Below are 21,777 nucleotides of genomic sequence, written 5' to 3' on the forward strand. Positions count from 1 at the left end.
AGGTGGGGTGGAATAAGGAGTGGGGTGGGTCAGTAGCAGCTTTTGTCTCCCCCTCAAGGGGCAGTTTCCGGCCCCCTCCATCAACTGAATCCCCAGAATGAGTACCCAGAATGCTCCGTGTGTTTGTGCTCTGGGCTTCTAAAAAGCTGACTGTGCACATGTTACACCACCAAGGATGGAGGAACAGGAGGAGGGACACCCCAGGGAATGTTTGTTCAGAAAAGGACTGTGGTCTCAGGGAGGGAGAAGAAACCCTAAGCCCCCAGCAGGGAGGGGGGGGGGACAGCCGCAGAAAGCTATCCCTGCATTAGAAATAAGCTGATGAAAGGCCTCCTTAAGGGGCTGAGTCTGAGTACTTCCATTTCTTCAAGCAGGTCCCCTCCAGAGATGCCCCCAAACAGACTGACAATTCTCTCCTGGCTGAGCTACTGATTTGTGGTTTATGGGACTTCTGTTCCCAAATCTACCCCTTTCTGGATTGTTATCTTAGGTGAATTTCTTCCCCTCTCTGAGTCTGTTCAACCTCCTCTATGACTGGTGACCTCCAGCTTGACATCCCAAATCCCATATTCTAAGATCCTCCCCAACTCTGACATTCTATTTGCAACAAATGAATGAAAACGCATTTTTGTTTGTTTTTTGCGGGGCAATGAGGGTTAAGTGACTTGCCCAGGGTCACACAGCTAGTTAAGTGTGTCTGAGGCTGGATTTGAACTCAGGTCCTCCTGAATCCAAGGCCAGTACTTTATCCACTGCACCACCTAGCTGCCCCTGAAAAAGCATTTTTAAAGCATTGTACTAAATTCTGGGACACGGAAAGAAAAAGCAAGACAGCCCTTGCTCTCACCTTCTTAAGGGGGCAACAGAGGTGTGTTGGGGGGCAGGGTGAGGCAGGGAACAACACGTACAGGAGGTTTCAACTGCAAAACAGATGGGAAAGACCTGTGGTCTTTAGCGGACAGGGACAAAGCAGATCACGGTGCATCTGCTCTAATGTCATGTGCACTGATAAAACCAGATCGGCTTCAGATGTTATAGGGGGAGTGCCAAAGGCTTTGAGGGTAGGAGCATTTTTTCTTTCTTTCTTTCTTTTTTTTTTTTTGGTGAGGCAATTGGGGCTCTTGGGATTACCTGATCACCAGTAGCAATTGTTTAGCAGGTGATGGTGGTGGCATCAAGGATGGTGGATCCATTCTCCACAAGGGTTGCCCTTCTCATCGAGGAAGGCCAGAAGCAGGGCTGGCGGTCTGGGGTGAGGCAGGAGGAGGGGAGGCAGGAGGAATGAAGAGGAGGGGGCAAATCCCCTCTGGATTTGACATCCTATGATCTGTATCCTCAGGTCCCTCACAATTCTAATAGACTCTGACATTATGTGATTCTATCCAGGTGTCCACTGGGGAAGATAACGGTTAGTCCTAACTCTACAAACAGCATGGTGTCAGGCTCTCTGCATTCATCCAGGGTTCCTGCAGCTCCCAGAGATAAGATCATGGGTATCCCCTTTCCCCCAGTTCCCCCAGAGGTGCCTTGTACGGGTCTGTCCTGGAAGATAAGAGAGTAATATGACCCTTAAATAGGTCATGAGAACGCTGCTGGTACTTTTCCTTCCCAGCCTCCTTGGGGGCAGAAAACCTCTCTGCACCAGAAAAGGCTGGAGGTAGGTGATGCGAGAAGTCTGTACTTCATACAGAAGGTTCCCAGGGGCAGTGTACAAAGTCCCACCTCCAAGGCAGAAAGAGGGGGGCTGTGAGTGACTTCAAAGGGCAGACCACCAGAGCTGTTTCTACCATCTTGGAGGGAGGTTTTAGACGATAAAACCAGTCATTGCACCTTCTATCCAGAGCCCCTCTGAATGAGCTAAGGACCAAACAGCTGGTCTGAGCTCTAAGACAAGGACAAATAATCCCAATTGTAAACTTTATCCAAGTTTCATACAAGTCAAATTTCCCCCCCTGGGGAGCTAAGGGGAGAGGGGAGGAAAGGAGTGCAACTTACAATCAGAATGATGTGGTATTTATTGGTCCCCTGTTCATATACAATTCTTGCAAGAAGCCCCAAAGAGGGGGCAGCTGGGTGGTGCAGTGGATAAAGCACTGGGCCTGGATTCAGGAGGACCTGAGTTCAAATCCAGATTCAGACACTTGACACTTACTAGCTGTGTGACCCTGGGCAAGTCATTTAACCCTCATTGCCCTGCAAAAAAAAAAAAAAAGTCCCAAGGACCCAAGCCAGCAATGGAGGGGAAGAGTTGAATTTTCACCAGATGCAGGATAGATCAAATACAAAACATGGCCTATCTTCTGGGAGACAATGGGCTTGAAGGCAGACTGTCCATCACATACTAATACCTCTAGGAGGTGTAGTCTGGCATAAAGTATCAACTGACATCCTTGTAGGATTCATTTTTAAAGGTGAGTTTTTAAAGGACCCACCCATATAAATGCCTCCATTAAAGTCCAAACTTCAGGTTTAACCTACTTGAGTTTATGCCCATTAGCCATGCCCACTGCTAGGTTGTTTGTCATATGCTTCCCTTGCAGCAGTGCTTCTTGTGACTGACCATGCCATCTTGGGTAAGGTCCAAACTTCTCAGACCACCCTCTTCACTCTGTCTCCAATCTGAATTTATGGCCAGATTTCCTACTACTTCTCACAGACTCTCTTCTCCAAAGAGCCCCTTCTCCTTCCATTTGGAATATGCCCCACCCCCACCCTACTTCTATAAAAATCCCATTCATCATTCATTCATTCATTCAATAGATTTTTATTAAATGCAAACTGTGTACCTGGGGTACTGAGGGAGATAAGATGAATACAGCGTCCTCATGACTCTACAGGCATTTACTTCAATAAGCATTTATTAAGCACTCCCTGCTTGGCGAAATACAAAGCTTAAAAAACCCCACACTCCTGACCCTGGGGAGCTGGCGGTGAGTAGGGCGACAAGACACCAACACAAATAACCACAATACACAGAATTCTGTGAAGAGTACACAAGAGAGGCACAAGTGCTATGTGATGTCCAAAGGGACATTGAGGCAGGGGTGAGGGCGTCAGGAAGGGCTTCCAGGAGGAAGGCTTTGAACTTTTCATGGAGTCTGACGATGATGCCATCAGCTCTCTCCCTTCTTGTCTCCACCCTGATTCCCTGTGAGCTTTTCATTGAAAGAGCTGTTCTCCATTCCTTCATGAGCAACTCATGAGACTTGTCCTTGGTCACATAGTGCATTTCAGAAGAAGGATTTGAAGCTGCCATCTTGACTCCCAGCATGTCACCTCTTATGCCACGCTGCCCCTCCAAGAGGAAGCCTGGCGATCTCCCTCATGGGGTTGTGACACAAAGTGCTTCGTTACTTCTAAAGAGATCTTGAAATGGGAGTTTCCATCATCCGTTTCCCCCGCCACCCCCCACCCTCATGGAGAACAGAGCGGGTCCTGGAATGGACAAGATCTGGGGGTTGTTGGAGATAGAACAAGGAAGGACGCGGAGGAAATCGGGCCATGTGATGGCTTTGCTTGGGCCATCTGACTGGGGAAGAGGTCAGATTCTTGGAAGAGAGCCCTAGAAACAACCCTGGACCAGAAACCAGGAGTCCTGGGTTCTAGGTTTGTGTCTGCTGCTGACTTGCCATCACAAGTGACCTTGGGCAAGTCCTTTCCCCTCCTTTCTCTGTCAAATAAGGGGGTTGGGCCTGTGACTTCTAGAGCCCCTCTGGACATTCTCTGAGTCTGTGAGGTACACGGGGGTCAGGGGGGCCCTTCATTTCTTGCCCTCTTTCTTCTCATCTTCCTCCACCTTGATGGCTACCGTGTCCACAGTATCCTTCTTCTTCTTCTTTTTGTCACCTGTTGGGGAGAGAAGGGTAATGGAAGGGAGGGAAGAGGACATGGGGAAGAGGAGGTGAACAAAGGATTGGTCCCCTGTTCATATACAATTCTTGCAAGAAGCCCATTGGGGCATAACGTTTTATGAGCTCCCTCAATAACTGTGTGTGTGTCTTTCTGTCTCTCTGTCTCTGTATCTCTGTGTCTCTGACTCTCTCTCTCTCTCTGTGTCTCTATGTCTCTGTGTCTCTGTGTCTGTGTCTGTGTCTGTCTCTCTCACCTGCTTTTATACTTTCCAAATCACTTCCCCATATATACTGTTATTCAAGTCTCACAACCCCTCCCCCATGGGGAGTTATAGAGCAGCTGTCATTTTCCACATTTTCAACAGGAGGAAACTGAGGCTCAGGGAGAGGAAATCATAGGAACATTGGATGCTAGAAGGAAGGGGCCTCAGAGTCCATAGGGTTTGATTCTTTCATCTTATAGAGAATAATAACTAGTACTTACTTTGCACCAGGCACTGTGCTAAGCACCCTACAATTATTATCTCATTGGATCCTCCCAACAACTTTGGGAGGTAGGTGCTATTATTACCCCCCCCATTTTACAGACAAGGAAACTGAGGCAAACAGTAACTTGTTAAGTAACTTAACAAACTTAAGTAACTTGTTGTTAAGTAACTTAAGTTAAGTAACTTGCCCAGGGTTTCAGAGCCAGTAAGTTTCTGAAGTCAGATTTGAACTCCAGGCCTAGCACTCTATTCACCACACCATATCACTGCCCCTTGAGTAAACTGAGGCCCAGGGAGATGAAGTCACACAGGTGAGTACTCTAATTCCAATCACACAGCTTGAAAGGAACTATGGCCTAGGGCCTGGGTCTAGGACCTGGTTTTTCCTATAAACTACAATTAACCCCACCATTCTCTGATCCTCACCCCTTTTTCTTACCTGCCGGCCATTTGAAAGATCTTCTTGAGATGGGCAGGAGGATGTCTGAGCCACCCAGGACAGAGGGATGGTCTCTAGGAACGAGGACCCTACTGATCACCTCCTTCCCATGAAGGCCCACATCAAGCGAGACCTTCTTTGGCTCTGACCACAATGCCATCTGCCTCTCCCTCATTCTGTACTCTGGGGATGAGGGTACCCAGGGCTGGGTGTCCGGCTCGCACAAACTTTTCACAGAACCTGACAATGGTGCCATTGTCTCTCAGCCTTCTCACCCCCCCAATTCCCGTACCCCTTCCATAGATTTCTTCCTTCATATCTGCTGCTCTTCTTTACTTTCTCCCACTTTTCTATGCCTTTTTTTAAAAGGATTGTGACATGTACAGGACACAAAGGCACAGAATCATTATCATTACTGGAGGTCCCCTGGTCTAGTCCCCCACCTCTGGCTAAGCCAACATTATAATTCTAAAACCACAGAGTCCTGGGTCTTCCTAGACCTCTGCTCTCAACCCTCTCAAATCCCTAGAGTTTAGAACATTCTCTCTGGGCCTCAGTTTCTTAATCTATAAAATAAAAGGTTAAGGGGCAGCTAGGTAGCGCAGTGGATGGAGCACCGGCCCTGGAGTCAGGAGGACCTGAGTTCAAATCCAGCCTCAGACACCTAACAGTAACTAGCTGTGTGACCCTGGGCAAGTCACTTAATCCCAATTGCCCTGCAAAAAAAAAATAAATAAAAAATAAAAAATAAAAGGTTAAGCTATTTAATATAGAACTAATATACATAGACTGTATAGTATGCATAACATATAACATCTAGCTATAAGCTTATCTAACATGGCTAACTAAAGTTCATTCCTTCCAGCTCTAACATTCCATGTTCTATATTCCAAGATCCCTAACTCTAAAGATCTGACTCCATGGCCCTAGAACCCTAGACCTCAGAGACAACCTGATCTAAGCTAATCTGCACCTGAACAGGTGTCCCTTCTACAACATTCCCACCATCATCCTCTTGAAGACCCCTAAGCAATGGGACAGCTCGCTTCACTTCTGAAGATCCTTGATTAGATTCAAATCCATTGATATTCTTTTTTTTTTTTTTTTTTTTTTTGGTGAGGCAATTGGGGTTAAGTGACTTGCCCAGGGTCACACAGCTAATAAGTGTTAAGTGTCTGAGGCCGGATTTGAACTCATGTCCTCCTGACTCCAGGGCCAGTGTGCTATCCACTGTGCCACCTAGCTGCCCCCCAAATCCATTGATATTCTATGAGTCTATGATACTTGTGTGGTCAGCCTCCAGGGTAACCCCATTCCCCACCTTTCCCCCTAACTCCCCCCATCGATTTCCTCTCCTCTTCTCCCCTCAATGTCCTACATTGGCTTGCTAGACATCTGGATGCTTTATTCTTGGCACTTCCACATTGCATTGGTTTGCCGATTTCAGATCTTTTGAACTGTCTGAAAAGTCCTACTTTCTCAAGGATGTTGAATCAGATGCAGGAAGAGCACCAGACATGGGGTTAGAGAACTTTCATTTAAATCTGGGCTCAGCCATTTGCAAATCTTGGATGAGATTACAAATCCAGACCTCAGGATGCTCCTTTTACAAGTGAGGAGGTTGGAATAGATGACCTGAAAATATGGGTTTTGAGTCAGAGAACCCAGGTTAGAATTCTGGCTTGTCACTTACCACCTGTGTGAGCTTGGGTAAGTCACTTAACCTCTCTAGGCCTCTCAGTTTCCCCATCCATAAAATGAAAAAGCTGGACCAGATGACCTCTGAGGTTCCTTCCAGCACTAAAGTCTATGATCTTTTGGTTCAGCGACTTTCCCTCCCAATTCTAAAATCTTATGATGTAGCTTCTTTGGGGTTCTATTCTCTAGCCCAAATTTAGATTTTGAAGCAGGGGTCTCTGAACTCCAAGTTAAAGAGAAATTTGGTTACCCTCAATGATGCTCCCCCCGCAATTCCCACTATGGGTCCCAATTAGCCAGTTTTTTCTGGACAACAGACCCCCAAGTTCAGGATCCTGGTCCAAATTGTTCTTTGAACTTGTAACTTCATTCTCTCTCCTACTCTGGCTCCTCCCCCAATCAAGATATGCCTTGGGAGAGATGGACAGGCTGAGCACTGAAAAGCCAGAAGGAAAGTGTGGAAGCAGCGGGTCACTCAGTCACAAGGGAAGAAGTCCTGTTTTCTTGGAAGTCAGGGAGAGGAGGAGGAGGAGGAGGAGAGGAGGGAGCAGGGAGGGGAGAGAGACAGAGACAGAGAGAGACAGACACAGACACAGAGAAAGAGACAGAGAGAGAGGGAGTGGGGAGAGAGGAAGAAGAGAAGGGGAGGGGAGAGAGAGAGAGAGAGAGAGAGAGAGAGAGAGAGAGAGAGAGAGAGAGAGAGAGAGGGAGTGGGGAGAGAGGAAGAAGAGAAGGGGAGGAGAGAGAGAGAGAGAGAGAGAGAGAGAGAGAGAGAGAGAGAGAAATGGATGGATGGAAGAGACAGGCTGCTAGCTGCCCAGTGGGGTCATCTCATCCTCTTCCTTCACCACAGGCAGAGATCCGAGAGATGGGGACTGGGTGTGGCCGGAGAGAGGGGGCAGCCTGTCAGAGGAGCCTAGAGTACAAAATGAAAAGAGGTCAGCAAATTGAGAAGAAACCACTATGGAGGTTTGGGGGGTAGCCCCAGGAAACAGAAAAACTTAGTGGTAAAGGAGGTCAGTTCTGCCCCCAAGCACCGGGGTCAAGGAGTCCCAGGAGAGCCTGGTATGGATAGTTTAGGAAGCAGGACTTGGGTTGGAAAAGTTGGAAGAGTTCACATGAGGTCGCCCACCCAGCTCACAAACTGGGCACCATTTGCTGCTATTTATGGCCATGCCCAAGTTCTTATCCCATTGGCTTTTTCCTGAGCTTTGTATTCTCGTTTCCTCTGCAAACACCACAGAGGTCTCCGAGTCAATCATCTTTCTAGTGCTTGCTGAGGGTGTGTCGTCACAGCTCCCCAAATACTGCTCTGGGGGTCAGTCCTTGGATTCAGTGCCCTATAACCCATTCTCCCTCACCCCACAAACCCATCATGACTTGGAGTCGGGAAGAACTGACGCCAATATGCACTAGCAGCGTTATCATGGACAAATCACTTCAAATCTCAGAGACTCAGTTTCTGTAAAATGAGGGGATGGAGAAGATGATCATTGAAGGCCCCAGCTCTAAATCTGTATTCCTCTGGGTCTGTAGATTCGAGACTCCCTCCCTGCCTCTGAACATAGGATCAGCCCTGAGCAGTCACTCTGGAATACGTTTGTAGCCTCCCAATCACGTCGGAGAATTCTGGCCCCTCTCTCTGCAGTGACTACCCCATGTTCCTTAAGGCTTCTCTCCTCCATTTCTGAACCTCTCCCCAGGCCCTCCCTCCAACCCCAGCTTCACTCACTCAGTAACCACCCTACATGTGACAAGAAACACTCAGGGGCCAAACGCTCTGCCACGCCAATCCACAATCACCAGGGTCAAGAGAATGATTGTGGACAGCTGTGCAAACACTAGGTCTTCCCTTCACCATCGATCTTGCCCCAGCATTCTCAACCCCAATGGGAGCTTGTGATGAAGGGGTTTGCTATAGAAGAATTTAGCGGGAATGAGGCATTTGGAATGCAGACCTAAGGGTTGTGGAACTCTGGAGCAGAGGAGTCTGGGACAGAGAAGTTGGAGATGGAGGGACTTTGAGAGGAAGCAATGTGTGATGGGAAGTCTGGGCTTAGAAGATGGGGAAAGAAGGTGAGCCTCACCTCCAGGCACTTCGGTTAACTCCGTCAGTGGGGGCACCGTCTCCAGCTTGTCTGTGTACATCTTAGCCGCCCTCCTCTGCAGGTACCGGGCCTCAATCTCCTTTCGGGTCCGGGGCACTCGGCAGTTGAAGACACAGCACAGAGTGATGACTGTAAGGATGCAAACAGAGACAGAGATGCAAGTAGGGCCAAGGGCCATGAGCCCAGAGATGAAGAAGAAACCAGGTTTTTTCTTGATATGTACTCAGCAGGCTTGGGGCAGCTTGGTGGTGAGGTAGGTAGAACCCTGAAGTTGGGAGGACTTGAGTTCAAATCTCATCTCAGATATTTAATAGCTGTGTGACCTTGGACAAATCACTTAACCCCAATTGCCTTAAACATATGGGGCCATATCCATTCATCCTGATCTATCTATCTATCTATCTTGCCACTGGATCCAGATGGCTCTGGAGGAGAGAGTGAGACTGGTGACCTTGCACAGCCTACCCTCACTTAAATCTAATTCAGTGCCAGTCATGGCATCACCCCATGTCATGGTCCTCTTTGAAAACAAAGGAAATGGGGGCCAGCTAGGTGGTGCAGTAGATAAAGCACCAGCCCTGGATTCAGGAGGACCTGAGTTCAAATTTGGCCTCAGACACTTGACACTTACTAGCTGTGTGACCCTGGGCAAGTCACTTAACCCTCATTGCCCCACAAACCAAACCAAAACAAAAAAACATATAGGAGAACAAAGGACAAACAACTTGACAGGCTCATCCCAGACCCAGGTAAGCAGAATGGGTTGAACCACTGTGAGACCGGAACCCAAGCAAGGGAAAAAAGGACACGTGGCTCTGATTAGTACAATTCACATCTCCTGTCCCCGGGTCCTGTTACTTCAACAAGAAGCCAGTTAGATTTTAAATTGTGTTGCATCTCATTACATTGTTTTTCTCAGTGTCCAGTTTCCTCCTCTGTCCAAAAGATCCCTGAGGGCAGAGGCTGACTGTCCCTCAGGCTAGAGGCTATCTGAAGGCAGTCCCCTCAGACTAGGGGCTCCCTAAACTTGGGGTTACCCCTTCTTTGTTATTTCTCTCTCCCACTGGCTTCTGGTCCAGGCTTTGCCCTTGAAGGTGGCTCAGCCTGGTCATTCTTCTGAATGCCACTTCTGGAGAGCCTGTGTCCTCTTGGTCCAGCTGCTAGATGCTTGTGATTTTAGCCGAACTCCAGTCTCTCTCCCTCACCTGTTTTCCCAGCTGTGACTGTCTGCCCCCAAAGCCCACAGGCTCAAATAGGGCCGAAATTTGTTGTCCTAGAACGGGTACAGCCTGTCTAGGCCCGGGCCCAGGCCACAGAACCAGCCCTGGAGAGCCAAGGCAGCCAGGAGAGTCAGATCTTATTAAAAACCAGATATTGAAACAAACTTTCAGGGCAAAAACACTGGCGGTGTGGGCTCAGGGTATGGGTGTAGGGGAGTGTGGTGGGGATATTTTGGGGAATCAGCAACAGAATTAATAATTAAGAATCCTGCCACTCTTCAAAGGATTATTAGATTTAGAATACAGATGAGCTTGAAGATTATCTAATCTAGTAGTTCTCAGCTTTTGGTCTCAAGATCTCTTGACATTCTGAAAAATTACTGAGGACTCCAAAGAGCTTTTGTTTGGATTATATCTATTAATATTTACCATATTAGAAATCAAAGCTGATAAAGTTCTAGCTCGTTACATATGAACATAAATAAAATATTTTATGAAAACTAAACATATTTTTCAAAACAAAAAAATTAGAAGACTGGGCATTGTTTACATATTTTTGCAAATCTCTTTAATGCCTGTCTTAATAGAAGACAGATGGGTTCTCATATCTGTCTCTGCACTCAATCTGTTGCGATATGTTGTTTTGGTTGAATTATATGAAGAAAATTTGGCCTCACACAGATATATAGTTGGAGGGGTATTTTAGTAGACAAATAATGTCTTGGTAGTATTATGAAAATAGCTTTGACCTCATGGACTCTCTGAAAGGGATCCCAAGAGGTCCAAGGACCACACTTTGAGAAATGCTAATCTCATCCAAGCCCCGTGATTTTAAAGAAGAGGAAACTTGGGATTAAATAACTTTCCAAGGGTCACAAAGCTAGTAAGTCAGAGAGCTGAGATGGGAACCCAAGCCCTCTGGCTCCTGACCCAGGGTATGTTTCACTATACTACACGGACACTGGCAACAGTCTAAGGATGCGGACTCATAGCCGGTGCTTAATCAGGTGGGCCAGGGCCTTCCCAAGCAAGGGCCCTTGACCTCTCTGGCCTCCACAGGCTCTGAACCTCTACTTTCCTAATATATCAACAATGTGCAGATAATGTGCAGAGACCCAACTACATTTAATAGTATTGTTCCAACTCTGGGCCCATTACTCAGACAGAGAAGGAAGAACAATTACACAGACATTAAGGATAGTTTGGCCCTTCCAAAAAGACACCTGCATTTGGATTACAAGGGCCACAAGGCACCCTTATCCTTGCACTGAAAGTAAATGAAGGGGCAGCTAGGTGGCGCAGTGGATAAAGCACCAGCCCTGGATTCAGGAGGACCTGAGTTCAAATTCGGCCTCAGACACTTGACACTAGCTGTGTAATCTTGGGCAAGTCACTTAACCCTCATTGCCCCACAAAAAAAAAAAAAAAGAAGAAGAAGAAGAAAAAAAGAAAAAAGTAAATGAAAAAGTGTTTGCATTCCCACAAGTATGTGATTAACATATATGATAATCTAGTGTTCTAGTCCCCTAGCTCTAACATTCTATGTTCTTCTAGCTCTGGAATGTGTGTTCATTGGCATGGTCAATTTGGGAGAGTGACTGTTTGGGGGGAGGGGAGAGGAAATCAATTGAAACAATTTGTCACTTTGGTCAAAATGGACACCCATAGGGTCTGTATATCCGTGTAGGTATAACCTGTATAAGTTGCCATCATTGGCATCATGAACTCATGACCCAAGTGACAAAATGAATGAAAACTGGTTGACCCCTTGAGCTCCTGGGAAAGGGGGAGGGAGAGGAAGGTATAGAGGAAGCTAGATGCCATGTCCCGGACTCCAAATTGGTTTGCAGTATGACCTTGAGTCCTTAATTTTGGGGGGATGCAGTTTTTGTCATCTCTGAAATAGGGAGATGATGACTTCTATATCTTGAGACATCCCCCAGCAGCCCAACCACAGGGCTACATGCTCCATAATTCAGGCTTCTCCCCACTACCCCCCCCCACTATACTAGGGAAAGGTCCAGGGGACTAGATTTCTCCCATTCCCATTTTCTCCCCATACACATTCTCCTTCACCTGGAGGCTCCCAGCCAACTCTGGTAAACTTACCCAAGCACTGGAGGGTCTGCCTTGGCCAATGGCACAGGGCTGTTGGTCTAGGCTGGGTTTCTCAACCTTTGGGGCAAAACAGAGGAAAGGATCTCCCAGTCCTTGGAAGAATCTGGGTGGTGCTCTCTAAAAGACAGCTTGGAAAACCTGAGCCCTAACCACTAATTAGCTAGGTGACCCTGGGCAAGTCACTTAACCTTTCTGAGCCTCCAGTTTCCTCACCCGTAAGAGAGATGATAACAATAATCTTCATACAACCAACATCACAGGGGTACTAAAGGTAAAATATTCTGCAAGTCTTTTTTTGGTGGGGGGCAATGAGGGTTATATGACTTGCCCAGGGTCACACAGCTACTAAGTGTCAAGTGTCTGAGGCCAGATTTGAACTCAGGTCCTTCTGAATCCAGGGCTGATGCTCTATCCACTGCACCACCTAGCTGCCCCCTGCAAGTCTTTAAACTACAGAAATGTCCACTATTGTTATTAATTTAATAAACAGTTAATGAAGTATAAATATGAGTTATTATTAATCAGCACTGACCATCATCATTACTGTAGTTGAGCTAAAAACATTGGCTGGCTTCTCTGCCTCAGGACCACCCCCATTCCTCCAAGGCTCTAGCCTGGGGGGTTGGGGGGGGCAGGAGCCAACACCCACTGCACATTGAGCCTGGAGAGTGAGCAAGCTTCAAAGGAGCCTGTGCAGATGTTGGCCTCTGTCTCATGCAGATGCTGCCAGGCTGGGGAGGGACGTGCAAAGCTCCTCTGTTTCTTCCCTCACAAACATTTGTTTCGGACGAGTCTGGATTAGTTTTCAGAAGAATAAAAGGCAGGATTGTTTTTCCCCTGGGGGAGCTGAATATAGACTGATGATATCAGGGCTAGAGGCATCCTTTGATAGCTGACCTTGTATGCCCCTCTTCACCACCCCCAGGACTGCATAAGGCTCAGCACAGTGAGTAAGTGGTACAGAGCTTAGGTCAGACTGAGAATGAAGGCAGAGTATCTGATTCTCCACTTGCCTTCCCCAATTCTGTGATATCTAAACAAAATGAAAAGAATCCCAGGCTGGCAGGGCTGGGAGGGACCTTACAACATAGAAGGTCACATCTAGAAAGGACCCTAGAACCAAGAATTCTGAGCTGGAAGGTATCTTAGAGAGCATCTATTCCATTTTACAGATAAAGAGGGCAAAGAGAGGAAATGACTTGCCCAAAGTCACACAGCTAGTGCTCATCAAACTTCAACTCAGGTTCAAGTCACCCCTTTGTCTTTTCCTAATCAGTGACCATCCCACTGCCCAAGTACCTTCACTCCCCATTTCTAGTTCTAGAACCATAATTAAACCACTTCTGACATTTCCCCCCAAGGGCTGTGCCAGTCTACTCTCCTATAGCCCCACTCCCCATCCCTCTAACTTTCTCATCCAAGATACCCTTCTCTGGCCACCACTCCCCTACATGTGTTGTCTCCTCCTATTAGAATGTAAGCTCCTTGAGGATAGGGTCTGTTATATTTCTATCCCCAGGAGTGCTTGACACATAGTAGGCACTTGGTAAATGCTTTTTCATTCATTTATATGATGACACTAGGTCTACAGGGTGACCCTAAGACACACAAACACATCTAACTCGGAATCATTAGTGGAAAGAGAGCTGTCCTTGGTTGGAGTCAGGAAACTTGGATTGGAATTCATTCAGTCTTGGCATTCTGAGATGCTACCCAAGCATCACGGGTTTCTACCCTGGGCAGGGATGGGAAAGGCAAGTGGACAATCAAATACTTCACTGGGATAAGAAGGTGATACAGAACCCAGGGCAGGGCAGGGTAGAGCAGGGTAAGGAGACCCAGAGTGTGCCAGACACTACACTATGGTAAGCCCTTTACAAATATCATCTCATTGGATCCTCACAACAGCCCCAGGGAGGTAACTGCTATTACTATCCACATTGTACAGTTGGGGAAACTGAGGCATAGAGAAGTTTTAGTGATTTGCTCAGGGCCACACAACTAGTAAGTACCTGGGCCAAACTTGAACTCAGACCTCCCTAACTCTAGGCCCAGTGCTCTATCCATTGAGCCATCTGGCTATCTAGAAGAAAACAAACTCACCTGTCAGGGGTTGCCTCTAGCCCTGAAATTTTCAGTCTATAAACAGTTCCCTCAGAAACAGGTGTCTGACCTTGGTCAAGTCACTTACCTGATAGGGCAATATGGTACCAAGAAAAGATGGAAGAGGGATTTGTTTTGTCCTATTTAGCCCCAGAGGACAGAACTAGGAGCAATGGGTGGAAGTTACAAAGAGGAAGCTTTAGGTTTAATGTCCAGAAAAACTTCCTCATAATGAGAACTGTCCACATGTGGAGTGGAACTGGCTGCCTCGATAGGGAGTGGGCTCCCCGTCCTTGGAGGCCATCGAGAAGTAGTTGGGTGCATTATAACAGGGATCCTTCTCATAGATGAGCTAAGCTGGAGGACTTCTAAGGTTCCTTTCGACTCTCAATTCTCTGACTATTGAATGGAGGACCTAGGCTGGAATCCCAGCCCTGGCATTCCCTACTGGCCTGATTTAGGTCACTTCGTCTCTGCTCCTCGGCTTCCTCACTTATAAAAGGAGAACAATAAGTTTCACTCCTCTCCTCTCCTCCCCTTAGGAAGGCCTGTATACAAATGTAAGCTGCTATTATTATTATTACTATGGAGTCAAAAGGCTATTAGCAAGCCTGGTAGTCTGGGGAGGAGCAGTGGAGCCCGAGATAGCAAAGAACTGTGATTCTCTCTCTCCTTCTTTGGGGTCCTGGAGAGCCTGGAGGGAGGCACAGGAGCCTGAAATGGTCTGTCCGTGGAGAAAAACTCTACTGGTACCATGTTGTGAAATACAGCTGAATGAAGCCCATCACCTCCAGGGAGACTCAGCAATGCAGGATCCCCTCCCTTCCTTTCAGCTCTACTCTCTTCCCCTGGTGGGATGGGGGTGGGGGTGGAGGACAGAGAAGAGGGTCTAGGAGGGGGTCCAGGGAGGGAGCCAGGTTTAGTGCAAAGGTACTGTCAGAAGAGCCAAGGACTTGGTGCCAAGGGGGGACACATGGGAGGCAGATGGAAATGTGGTCCTGGCTCCCTTCCCTGCCTCACACATCTGGATGGGGCCATCCCCCACCCCGAGAGGACCCACCCAATGACTTCATCCTCCCGGCACCCCGTGGTCTCTGCCACCCAGATTTCTTGAGCTCAGACTGCAGAGGGGGCACTTACTGCCCCCCTCCCCAACCTCTCTGCTCCTGCCTCAGGTGCTCCAGGGTCTGATGTTTGGTCTTGGAAGACCCCAATATACCTCTCCCCAGACTCAGTCCCCTGCCTACAGGAGGTAGCAGAGCAGACCCGAAAGACTCCTGAAATAAGGAGCAGTGGGCCTGAGTTCTAATTCTCTCCCTGACACTAGCTGTGTGTCACTTAATCTCCATGAGCCTCAGTTTCCTCAACTGTAAGATGATGGTGTCAGACTTTGTGTGACTCTGCCTCACTTAAATCCAATTCACACTCTAGTCAAAACATCGCCCTGTGATGTCATTGGTCATCTTTGAAAACTAAGGACAAATAACAACAACAAGGGGCTACACATGCTAGGAGCTGGAGCTACAAAGACAAAAATAAAATGAGTCCCTGCCCCCATGGAACTTATACTCTATTAGGGGAGACACGTACAAATAAAAGTATATCTAAGATACGCACTTCACTGGTGTAAGGAACTCCTAGTAAGGAAATTCCATCGACCAAAACAGATCGGCACCATTTGGCAACCTGTCATCTTACTGGCTGGATAGGAACATGGGCCCCAGCAAGAGGACTCCAATGGTATCGAGGCTCCATTTCCCAGGGTGGAGCAGGGGGTTGTGACTAGCCCAGGGGTCATACAGGCAATGTATGTCACAGGCAAGCCTTGAACCTGGGTCTTCCTGACTCCAAGGTTGGCCCTCTACCCTCTTTAGCACATTGTTGTCTCTTCTTTCTCTCTTTCTTCCTTCCTTCCACCACCTAGCTGCCGCTATACATTGTTGTCTCTCATGCAATAAATAAATAGATGGGGGCAGCTAGGTGGCGCAGTGGATAGAGCACTGGCCCTGGATTCAGGAGGACCTGAGTTCAAATCCAGCCTCAGACACTTAACTAGCTGTGTGACCCTGGGCAAGTCACTTAACCCCAATTGCCTCACTAAATAAATAAATAAATAGATAGATAGATAGATAGATAGATAGATAGATAGATAGATAGATAGATAGATAGATAGATGGATGGATGAGTGGATGAGTGAAAAAATGAATGAATACATGCATAAGTATATATATATATGTGTTTATATAAATGTTATTTGTACATGTGTGTATATATGTTTTATATATAACACATACATATCTATAACACATGAGTATAGAACATGTGTGTGTTTATGCATATATATGCATTTATATGCACAGAGGTGCAAAACCTAAGGCTCAGACAGATGAAGTGATTTGCCTAGGTACCTCTTCAGAGGCGGGGCTTGCACTCCCATGTTCCACACACTTTACCATGGGTCCTTCCATACGTAAGAGATATAAAAAATAAACACAAGGTAATGGGAAATGGAGGTGATGGCAATTGGGGAGTTAGACAGAACCTGAGTTAAATGTCTGAACTAAGGGAACACTGACCCCAGTGAAGAGAGGACCAATGACAAGAGAGCCGAGGCCAGCATAGGAGTGGGTTCCCAACCAAGCCTGTAAATGAGGGGCTATGGGACATTCTGCCTGCTGACTCTCTCTTCTGCCTGGGAGGCACATCCGAAGTTGGGCAGCCTTGTAAATTAGTAGCACTTGGAATGCCAAAGGCCCAGACTTCTTCCCCCTATGAATCCCCAAACCTTCAGCCTCCCTTTTCTCCACGTATCCTGTACCTCCCATCCCTAAACTCTTCCTCCTTTTCAGTTTGGGGTCCTGTTTTCCCTGAGCCATAGAAAGCTACCAAACTTGGGTTTTGAAGTTAGAGAGAGAAAAAGGATCAGGTCAAGGGTTAGAAGACCAGGGTTCAATGACCCTGGGCAAGTCACTTAACCCTCATTGTTCCACCAAAAAAAAAAAAAAGACTAGCATTCAATTTCACGCTTGGCCACCTCATCTCTCTAGGCTGCCATTTCTTCACCTGAAAATGGGAGGACCTGATTAGATGCATCTTTAAATTTCTACCAAGCTCTAACATTTCACATTCTAATGAGTTTATGAGTGCAGAGAGCCAGGCTGAGTTTGGGTCCCTCCTCCCACCCTTACTGGGCAAGATACTTAACTTCTTGGTGTTCTAGGCAAGTCTATAAAGCCATAAATTGCAGAGGGGCTGATCTGTATTGAGAGAGGGACTTTGTGGGTCTGGGAGTTCCTGTTGCTGATGATAGCACACATCTAGTCCCTACATCTACTGGTCCATAGTATAGTATGAAATGGGAAAGACTGGGAGGAGTACAGAATGTGCTGTGATTAAAGTAGGCCGTTCTGGGTTCAAGTCTCAGCTCTTTTATTTATTTATTTGTGTGTTTGTTTGTTTATTTATTTATTTATGGCAAGGCAATTGGGGTTAAGTGACTTGCCCAGGGTCACACAGCTAGTAAGTGTTAAGTGTCTGAAGCCAGATTTGAACTCAGGTCCTTCTGAATCCAGGGCCAGTGCTCTATCCAATGCGCTACCTAGCTGCCCTTCTTTTATTAACTGTGTCACCCTGAACGAGTTACTGCCCCTTGCTGAGCCTCAGTTTCTTCAGCTGCAAAATTGGAATAATAATATTTGTACTGTCCTTAGCATAGGATTGTTTAGAGATAAAGGGCGTGAAAATACTTGTTTAAAAAAAACCCCAACAGCTCTTAGAATGTTTATTTATGTGTGAGTTATTATCATTGTCAAAAGGGGCTTTCTCAACTGGTCCTCCGCCCCACAGCAGGCCTGCAGCTGGGACAGCCTTCTCCCTCCATCCTACACCACTGACACCCTGCCTTGGACAAGCCAGGTTCACTTTCCCATGAGCCCTAGCCAGACAGAATGAGAGAAAGAATCACATGCCAATGCCAAAAAAAGTCAGTCTTCCAAAGGCCGGGAGAAACCACCATAACAGAGGCCCCTGTGCTATTGGAGAAGGAATGAAGACAGAACTGGGAATTGGGAAACCTGGGTTCTATTCATAGCTGTGACATTCCCTGTGTGTGAACTGAGTTGTTTCATGTTCAAAAACAGTGCTATATTGGAGGGACGCCTCATCTGTAAAAATGGGAATGATAACACTTGTTCTAGTTAGTTACATCACAAGATTCTTGTGGAGAGACCAGTTTACAAGCAGCAAAAACTCTATGATAATAACAAGGATGAAGAGGATAAGAAACATGGATTCAGACATAGATGATTAGATTATCTGGGCCACAGGGAATGATATGCAGAGTCCTCTAGGTCCGGTAAGACTCAGGAGCCAGAGAGGAGGTACCTTGGACTTGCCTAGTTTTACTCAGAATTCTATGTGAGTCATTGGAGGGATGTGGCATTGGATAAAATAAAGTCATTGTGAGACTTGGGAGCCACAGCTAACCTAGAGTTGGAGGAACTGCAAAGGGATTTCCATCTTGGCCCCACCCAGTTTGCACTGCTTCCCTTATCTGGGTGTTGGCCCTTTAAATGGGACAGTAGGGGGTGGGGTGGGGGAGGAGAATCATCCACTGGGCATTCTGGGGACAGAATGACAGGAATCCCTTCCCAACACCAGGCCCCATAATTATAGTAATTACCCTGAGGCAACCTTCCCTGGCAAAGAGGGCCCTAGTCACTGGGTGGAATCCCTCCCACCACCCCCATTGCCAGTTTCCTCCATCCCGCAGACCCCAAACAGGGACATTTTGAGCACCAGAAGGTGCCAGAAACAACTAGGGGCCTCCTGTGGTTAGTCAACTAGCACTTACCAGAATTCCTCCCTTGCATGGGCTGCAACTAGCATTTACCATAATTTTTTAGCCCTAGTCTGTATGCCTTCCACAGGTTGCCTGCCTGCCTGCAACAGACACAGCCTTCCCATCTGTGGCCCAGGTGCCCTTTGGAGCAGGCAGCCTAACAACCTAAGAAGCTGCTTGCATCTCTGTACTCTGGTAGAGCCTCTCCTCCATCAACTCACCCCCATTCCATCCCTGAGCCTTGACAGCAGGCCCCTCTATCTCTGGTGTGGAAAAGCCTGGGACATTGTCTGGCTCGGTCATTCAGTCCTTCATTTTCTTTCTTTTTTTTTTTTTTTTAGTGAGGCAATTGGGGTTAAGTGACTTGCCCAGGGTCACACAGCTAGTAAGTGTTAAGTGTCTGAGGCTGGATTTGAACTCAGGTACTCCTGACTCCAGGGCTGGTGCTCTATCCACTGCGCCACCTAGCTGTCCCAGTCCTTCATTTTCAAAGAAGAGAGATGACATCACGATGCGATGGGTGATGTCTTGACTACCTTTGGACCTAAGTTGAGGATCGTAGGACCATAGACTTAGAGTACATTGAGCTCAGCCCTCTCATTTTTACAAATGAGGAAACTGAGTCCAAGAAAGAATAAGAAAGAGACTTGCCTTAAGTGAAATATCTGGTGTTTGAACCCAGCTTCTCTGAGACCAAATTCACTTATCCATCCTTTGTACCAAGCTGCCTTGTATGAAGTGAATAGAAAATTAGGGGTGAGGGAAAATGGGAAAGAAAAGGAAACAGACCAGGTAGGAACAATAGGAAGCAAGGGGAGAAGAAGGGAAGATGAGGAAAGATGGATAGAAAGGAGGTGGGGGGGGGGCGCGGCTAGGTGGCGCAGTGGATAGAGCACCAGCCCTGGAGTCAGGAGTACCTGAGTTCAAATCCAGCCTCAGACACTTAACACTTACTAGCTGTGTGACCCTGGGCAAGTCATTTAACCCCAATTGCCTCACTAAAAAAAAAAGAAAGAAAGAAAGGAGGTGGGGGAGAAGAAAGGAGGTGGGGGAGGATGGGATCTTAGGGGAGGAGCTGGGGGTAGCAGGAGGAAAGGTTGGGGGCACTACTTACTGATAGACAGGACAAAGAGGGAAAATATGCCAACCACGTGCCACAGGCGCATGTCCCAGAAGACGACGGTCTCCTTGGTAAGTGGGGGAGGTTTGGGTTTTGGGGGTGCTGTGCTGGGCTGCAAGAGACAAGAGAAAGGAGAGAAGGCTGAGAGCCACAGAGGAGGAGGAGGCAGCACAGAGAGACATTGGGGAGCCCCGTGTCCCTTGGACTGTTAATCCCAGGATTGAGACTTACCCACCCACCCACCACAGAACCCACTCCCATTCTCTGCCTGAGCTTAAATGAGCCATACCCGCCCATTCTGCCACCCGGGGTAAACACTGATGGCTAGCCCAGGGCAAGCAGCACCCGCTAGTCCTTAACTCATCTTTTCATAATAAATTCAGTTTGAGGGAGGTGTGGGAGGAGACCTGGTGGAGGGTCTTCAATTCGATTCAATTCAACTAGCTTGCTAGTTGTACCAAGCACCATGGATAAAAGAAAAACAAAGAAATAATCCCTGTCCCTTACATTTTAGCTGATGGGGGTATGGGGGGGGGGCGGGCATTGGATCTCTGCACACAAGGTTTCCATTAGTGTGGGTCCCTCTTCTGTTGGGGGAAGCTGGAGAGGAGCTCCCCTAGGATGAGCAGTTTCTTATTTCAAATACTTCTTTTTTTTTTAGTGAGGCAATTGGGGTCAAGTGACTTGCCTAAGGTCACACAGCTAGTAAGTGTTAAGTGTCTGAGGCCGGATTTGAACTCAGGTCCTCCTGACTCCAGGGCCGGTGCTCTATCCACTGCACCACCTAGCTACCCCGATAATACTTATTCTTACTAGCTAGTCTCTACTGTCAGTCGTTGCTTGCTAGCACCCTAAGGCCCTGGGGACAATACACAGGCAATCAAGTGACAAGATCCTAGACAGTTGGAAGGGACTTCAGAAATCAATTAGTCCAACCTCCTCAGTTTACATATAGGGAAACCTACCTTTATCATCAGGTTTTGTGACTCGATGCTTTCTCTTACTATACCACGTTACCCTGGAAGGGATTTCAAGACTGGTTATGTGACCTGTGACTCAGTTTCCTCCTCTGAAAAATGACAGGATTGAACTAGATGACTCTAACTAAGGTCACTTCTAGTTCTGAAATGCTATGTTCCGTAGTCCAGTTTTGACATTCTGTGTTGTAAAGTCCCTTACCGCTATGAAATTCCATGATCCTAAATGGGGCGAGAGGATGTTAATAGGGTGTGAACTGGCATCTGCAACGACTCCGGCCATATTTCCTAAGACCGTGCCTCCCCCATTCCAGCACATCCCACAGACGTACACACAAAAACCTTCCTTCAAGCCCCTGCTATTCTGTTGCCAAGGTCAAAGCCACATGGGAAAGTTTAAGACCTTTGTCAGGAGTCTCTCTAATACAGCACTGTTTTTGAACCTCCCCCCAATCAAAACTGTTCTCTGGAAAGGACAGGGAAGTCAATCACTCACATGCCCCTGGTCCACCTCCCCCTCAGAAAGGGGCTCCCTGAGGGTGGGAGACAGCCCCTTTGCCTCTCTGAATGTCCATAAAATGAAAGGACGGTCCTAGAGCAGGCACGGCTTGTGTCATGGACCCCTCTGAAAGCCTGGGTTCTCAGAACCATGCTTTTAAATGCAGAAAGTAAAATGCATCTGATTACAAGGGAAACCAATTACATGGAAATGAAGCTATCAAAATAATGTTTTTAAAAAGTTCCCAGACCTCCAGGTCAAGAACCCCTGGACTCCATGATCTCTAAACACTTTTCCCTCTGTAAATAAGGTGGGT

At 47.3% G+C, this 21,777-nt stretch overlaps 1 protein-coding gene across 1 annotated transcript in view; it reads right to left on the reverse strand.

Annotated features, from left to right (window-relative positions):
• Positions 1 to 7,285: 7,285 nt before the first annotated feature.
• Positions 7,286 to 21,777, reverse strand: part of TMIE (transmembrane inner ear) — a 31,237-nt gene continuing 16,745 nt past the window's right edge. The window contains exons 2-4 of the mRNA XM_043979752.1: positions 19,980 to 20,097; positions 8,564 to 8,713; positions 7,286 to 7,392 (exon numbers count right to left, since the gene is read on the reverse strand). Of these exons, the coding sequence (XP_043835687.1) occupies positions 7,286 to 7,392; positions 8,564 to 8,713; positions 19,980 to 20,097 (375 nt within the window). The remainder of the gene's footprint in view (positions 7,393 to 8,563; positions 8,714 to 19,979; positions 20,098 to 21,777) is intronic.

Source organism: Dromiciops gliroides, chromosome 1 (assembly GCF_019393635.1).
Source record: "Dromiciops gliroides isolate mDroGli1 chromosome 1, mDroGli1.pri, whole genome shotgun sequence".
NCBI lineage: Eukaryota > Metazoa > Chordata > Mammalia > Microbiotheria > Microbiotheriidae > Dromiciops > Dromiciops gliroides.